At 39.6% G+C, this 6,634-nt stretch overlaps 1 protein-coding gene across 4 annotated transcripts in view; it reads left to right on the forward strand.

Annotated features, from left to right (window-relative positions):
* Positions 1-1,739, forward strand: part of LOC107020038 (pollen receptor-like kinase 3) — a 3,835-nt gene extending 2,096 nt beyond the window's left edge. The window contains exons 2-3 of one of the 4 annotated variants that reach the window (XR_003578399.1): positions 197-963; positions 1,051-1,739. Coding sequence is in view for 1 of the 4 variants with exons in the window: in XM_027917039.1 (XP_027772840.1) it covers positions 197-774 (578 nt within the window). In the remaining 3 variants the exon portion in view is untranslated. Of the gene's footprint in view, positions 1-196 lie in introns of all 4 variants that reach the window. The other 3 variants (XR_003578400.1, XR_003578401.1, XM_027917039.1) reach the window with 3 other exon arrangements.
* The last annotated feature ends 4,895 nt before the right edge of the window (positions 1,740-6,634 follow it).

Consider the following 6,634-nt stretch of genomic DNA (forward strand, 5'->3'; position numbering starts at 1 on the left):
TATATATATATATATATATTATGTACAACTTAATGCTAGCTTTGATTTCATGTGCATAAGTAGAGACTATCTCATTTACGTTTTATCAAATATCAGTTTTGGATCATCCGAAACATTTCCATTGAGGTAATTAATATTCACATTATAAACTCTTCATGATGTTGTTTATATTTATCCAAATTAATATTTAATTCAGGTGATCGGGGGACAGCACATGCTCAGCTATATTGGAGTATCTGCGTTAAAATCATCCTGGGAGTTGCGAATGGAATTAAATTTCTTCATTCAGAGTTTGCATCATATGATGTACCTCATGGGAATCTTAAGTCTAGCAACATTCTTCTTTCTGCAAATAATGAACCACTTCTGGCAGATTATGCGTTTTATCCACTAGTCAACAATTCGCAAGCTGTCCAATCTCTTTTTGCTTATAAATCCCCAGAAGCCATACTAAACCAACAAGTCACTCCAAAAAGTGATGTATATTGTCTTGGAATCATAATTCTTGAAATCCTAACTGGGAAATTCCCATCACAATATCTGAGCAACCAAAAGTTTACTGGAACTGACGTTGCACAATGGGTGCAGTCAGCAATTGAAGAGAATAGAGTATCAGAATTGATTGATCCAGAGATAGAAACAGAAAAGGATTTCCTTGAAATGATGGAGAAGTTCCTTTATATAGGAGCTGCATGCACTGAGAGTGACCATGATCATAGAATCGACATGAAGGAAGCCATAAGGAGGATAGAAGAGATAACAGATTTAATGTAGTGATTGGTTAGATGTTTCAGTTTATTTTAGGGAGGAGAGTACGGAAACCTGTTTGACTTCTCCAACGTCTAATGAGCTCTTCCCAGTAGAGTCTCTGGGCATTTTACGTTCCCTGAGATGAATGCACGTATCGAACTGGTGTGACATGGTCGTGGATACTTTGTGAGGATTCTTCAACATGCACTTAATGTTAGTAGGAAACCCATATCAAGAATTACACAAACTTGTATATATATTGGATACATAACATTATGCATTTTCAATTTTTCTCTTTAGTTCATTGTTTTCAGGTAACCAATGCACATACTCTCTATCTACAGCTTCTGTCTTGATAGAACATGGAAGGAAGGCCTGTTAAAATATCAAGTGACTAGACCAAAAGTAAATCTAAAGACTGCCATCTCTGCTGCATCAAAAGAAGCTCACTCTTTATTAGATATGCTAGAACCAAATATCGAACTTCAAAGTACACCTCTATCATCAAGTGTTCCAAGTTCAACAATGTCAAAAGCAGAAGCCATGAAAAAAATTCCAGTTCCAGCCGAACAGGAGCGGTGAATGGAATTTTATTCCAGCCAAAAGGAACAGTGAGATGTTTGGATGGATCATGACTGATGAGATGCTAACAAATTTAGTTTAGTGGTACCTCATCTTCCCAACAAGAGGTTCTTAAAAGTTCTTGTCATGTTAATGTAAATAGTAGATGAAAAGTAGGTCCATCATAAAATTTAAATCAGAATCACAGTTGTCCCATTTGTTTCTGTCCTTCATAGTTTCAAATGCTTCATCTTCACCATCAGTTTCAAGCACATTTAATTTCCTTGGTCCAAGTACTTCTTTTTCAAGTGGTAGCTCTTGGACTCGACGCTTATGGATAGAGCTGTCAAATAGGCATGTTGGGTTAACTTGAAACTATCCTTTTGTGCAGTGTTAAAACTTGGTAAATATTGTATACACATTCTAAATATGGGTAGAGTATATATTTAAATATATTACGTATGGTAAAGTATATATTTAGACATAATAGATATTTTATTTCATTTTGCTTCTTAACTTCTTGTGTACATATATGGTTATAGTTTCTTTTATTCAATGGCGAATAGAGTTATTAACTCTCAACATTTTCTTGTGCTTTTTTGTCTCGTTTTGTAACATGGTATTACAGCCTCCACGGATTGTTCAAATCCATATTCACTATTCTACTTTTCTCTTGGTATTGTGTTGATAGCAATTACTACTTCATCACTTTGTTGGGTCTCTTATGTCTTCCATTTTGTTTAGTTAGTTGAGGTCAATTTGTTGAGCAAATACATGGACAAGAATGATATTTCTCAACCTATTTCTATTGTTTTTAATAGGTCTAACTATCTTCATTGGTGTGAGGCAATGCGTACTATTTTGAAAGGGAGATTCGGGCTATATGTCACATGTGATTTAACCTATCCAAAACAAACTAATGTTGGGTTTTTTTTGCCCTGATTTCTTACCATAAATAGCTTTTCCTTTTAGGAAAAGGTTTTGGATTGACTAATCCTTTTCTTGTAGGAAAAGGTTTAGGACTCTATAAATAGAGACATGTTCCTTCTAACTTAATCAGCATTCACAATGTAGTCTTAAAGGGCTTTGAGAGTTTTGGTTAGGGGGAGAATTTGTGGTTCACAAGCTTGATACGTTATCACTTGTGTGAACCTCCCATGTATTCCGAGTGAATTGGTTGAGGTTGTTTCTCTCTGTATTTTGTACTCTCATATTTATAGTGGATTGCTCATCTCCTTTGTGGACGTAGGTCGATTGACCGAACCATGTTAAATCTTTGTGTCTTTTGGTATATTTCTCGTTGTCTTCTTACTCGTGGTATTTCGAGGTTTGCTTTGCTAGCTTCCGCGTTTACACCTGCTTATTTTCGGTCCTAACAAGTGGTATCAGAGCCAAATTCAATGACGGAGTCAGGTTCAGTGGTTCAATAATCGATGATTGAACCAGGTTAGAAAGAGGTGTTTATCTTGACGGGTGTAGTTCTAGCCGCAACCTTTTTGACATTAATGAAGATTTTGTTGGAGAAATTGTTTCACAGAGGTTCTCTGTGTTGAGACATAAATTTTGCAAAGGAGATTATGGAGAGGAGAAGCAAGTTGTTGAAGATTAGGTAAAGAAGGTGGACAAATTTATTTTGTCTTAAATTCAGGCCAAGGGGGAGATTTGTTGGGTTTTATTTGCCCTGATTGTTAGGTAGTGGAGCCTGATTAATTTTAGGTTTTCCTATTTATTCTCTATTTTAGGCTTTCCTATTTATTCTCTATTTTAGGTTTTCCTATTTATTCTCTGTAACAAAAAATACTCTGATTTATTAATATAAATATACCTCACCGCCGTGGAAGTTTACTCACGGGGTGTTACCACGAAATATTGGGTTTTTCTCTTTCTCTCTCTAGATCGCTCAGCTCTTTCTCTTGAAAGTTCTTGTGTTCTTCATTCATCTAGTGTGTGTGCGTGAATTCGATCCTAACAACTGGTATCAGAGCTAAGGAGATTCAAAACGATCACTGAAGATGGATAGTTCAAAGCTTGGAATCGAGAAGTTTGATGGATCCAATTTCAGTTTCTGGAAGATGCAGATCGAAGATTATCTGTACCAGAAAGATCTTCACGAACCGTTGACCGGGGTGAAGCCGGAATCCATGACGGAGGAGAAGTGGAAACTCAAGGATCGCCAGGCTCTAGGGTTGATCCGGTTGACTTTGTCAAGAAACGTAACGTTCAACATCGTGAAGGAGAAGACTACGTCCGGACTGTTGAAGGCACTATCAAACATGTATGAAAAACCATCGGCTATGAACAAGGTATATTTGATGCGTAGATTGTTCAATTTACAGATGTCTGAGAATGGATCCGTTTCTGATCATATAAACGAGTTCAATATGATTGTGAGTCAACTCAATTCTGTGGATATTAATTTCGAAGATGAAATTAAGGCGTTGATTTTGATGTCATCTCTGCCCGAGTCTTGGGATACTGTTGTTGCTGCGATTAGCAGTTCCCGTGGATCTGAGAAACTGAAGTTTGATGAAATCCGTGATGTTGTTCTTAGCGAAAGTATTCGCAAACGAGAAGTGGGAGATTCATCGGGCAGTGCTCTCAGCGTTGATCGAAGGGGGAGAAGTAAGACGAAAGGCCAAAATCAACATGGTCGATCAAAATCAAAGAATCGAGGAAAATCCCTGAACAGATCAAACGTGACTTGTTGGAACTGTGGAGAAAAAGGGCACTTTCGGACGAACTGTACAAAGCCAAAGAAGAAACAGAATCAGAAATTTGGAGATGACAATGATTCTGTAAATTCAGCAGAGGACATTGGGGATGCTCTAATCCTTAGTGTGAACAGCCCGGTTGAATCATGGATTTTGGATTCTGGTGCATCTTTCCATTCGTCTCCAAGCAAGGAGTTGTTCCAAAATTTCAAATCTGGAAATTTTGGAAAAGTATATCTTGCTGACAATAAAGCCTTAGAGATTGAAGTAAAGGGGGATGTTTGCATAAAGACCACCTCGGGAGACCAGTGGACATTGGAGGATGCCAGATATATTCCTGGGATCAAGAAAAATCTGATCTCTGTTGGTCAGTTGGATAGCACGGGATATGCAGCAGAGTTTGGAAAAGGTTCGTGGAAGATCGTGAAAGGTGCTATGGTAGTAGCTCGTGGCACCAAATCTGGAACCTTGTACACCACTGCAGGGTGTATAAACATGGCCGCTATTGCTGAAGATGCTTCCGGTTCATGTCTGTGGCACAACAAACTTGGACACATGAGTACTAAAGGAATGAAGATGCTGGTTGCAAAAGGAGCATTAGAGGGTCTGAAGTCTGTTGATATGGGTTTTTGCGAGAGCTGTGTTATGGGCAAACAGAAAAGAGTAAGCTTCACAAAGACTCCTAGAGAGCCAAAGAAAGTGCGGTTGGATATGGTCCATACAGATTTTTGGGGACCATCTCCAGTATCATCACTTGGAGGATCCAGATTCTATGTTACCTTCATTGATGATTTCAGCAGGAAGGTATGGGTTTACTTCTTGAAGCATAAGTCAGATGTGTTTGCAACTTTCAAGAAGTGGAAAGCTGAAGTTGAGAATCAGACCGGTTTGAAAGTCAAATGCCTAAGGTCTGACAATGGAGGAGAGTATGACAAATCAGAGTTCAAGGCATTCTGTGCAGCTGAGGGAATCAGATTGATGAGAACAGTTCCTGGTAAGGCGAGGCAGAATGGAATTGCTGAGAGGATGAACAGAACATTGAATGAGCGTGCAAGGAGTATGAGGATACACTGTGGGCTGCCCAAAACACTTTGGGCGGATGCTGTGAGCACAGCTGCATACTTGATCAACAGGGGACCATCAGTTCCTTTAGGGTTCAAGATTCTAGAGGAGGTGTGGACAGGAAAAGAACTCAAGTACTCACACTTGAGGACTTTTGGTTGCACTGCTTATGTTCATGTTGATCCAGAAAAGAGAGACAAGCTTGATGCCAAGGCTGTGAAGTGTTACTTCATAGGCTATGGTTCTGATTTGTTTGGTTACAGGTTTTGGGATGACAAGAACAGAAAGATCCTGAGACATTGTGACGTGACATTTGATGAGTCTGTCCTGTACAAGGACAGAGAGCAGAAGGTTCTAGAGATTACAAAGCAAGTGGGAGTTGAGGTTGAGTTGGAGAAGAGTAACCCCAGAGATGTCGAAGCAGATACTCAACCAACTCCTACTGAAGAATCTGAAGTGGAGCAAGTTACACCTGAGCAGGTGTTAAGGAGATCATCCAGATCCATCAGGGCACCAGATAGGTATTCACCTTCATTACACTATCTATTGCTGACTGATGAGGGGGAACCAGAGTCTTTTGATGAGGCCCTACAGGTGGAGGATTCGATCAAGTGGGAGCAAGCCATGGATGATGAGATGAGGTCACTTGAGAAGAACGACACATGGGTGTTGACTGAGTTACCTGCAGGGAAGAGAGCTTTGCTGAACAAGTGGGTGTTCAGAATCAAGACTGAACCAGATGGCAAAAGAAGGTTCAAGGCTCGTTTAGTGGTTAAAGGATATTCACAAAGGAAAGGTATTGATTATGCTGAAATATTCTCTCCTGTTGTGAAGTTAACCTCTATTCGAATTCTGTTGAGTATTGTTGCATCGGAGAATTTGCATCTAGAGCAAATGGATGTAAAAACAGCGTTTTTACATGGAGATCTGGACAAAGAGATCTATATGCAGCAACCGGAAGGATTTGTGGTTCCAGGCAAGGAACACATGGTGTGCAAGCTCACCAGGAGCTTGTATGGACTAAAGCAAGCACCAAGGCAGTGGTACAAGAAGTTTGACTCCTTCATGACCAAGAGTGGATTCTGCAAAGCTGAAAAGGATCCTTGTTGTTACTTCAAGAAATACACTGATTCATATGTCTTTCTACTCTTGTATGTGGATGATATGTTGATTGCAGGATCTAGTATGAGGGAGATTAACAATCTGAAGACAAGGTTGTCTGCAGCGTTTGAGATGAAAGATTTGGGTCCAGCAAAGCAGATTTTGGGGATGAAGATTTCTCGGGATAGATCTGCTGGCACTTTAAATCTATCTCAGGAGTTGTACATTGAGAAGGTGCTGAGCAGATTCAGGGTTAATGATGCTAAACCCAGGACTACTCCATTGGCAAATCACTTTAAATTGTCAAAGGAGCAGTCACCCAAGACTGCCGAGGAGCGTGATCACATGGCACTTGTTCCATATGCTTCAGCAGTTGGTAGTTTGATGTATGCTATGGTCTGCACTAGACCTGATATAGCACATGCAGTGGGAGTTGTTAGCAGGTACAT

Source organism: Solanum pennellii, chromosome 5 (genome assembly GCF_001406875.1).
Source record: "Solanum pennellii chromosome 5, SPENNV200".
NCBI lineage: Eukaryota > Viridiplantae > Streptophyta > Magnoliopsida > Solanales > Solanaceae > Solanum > Solanum pennellii.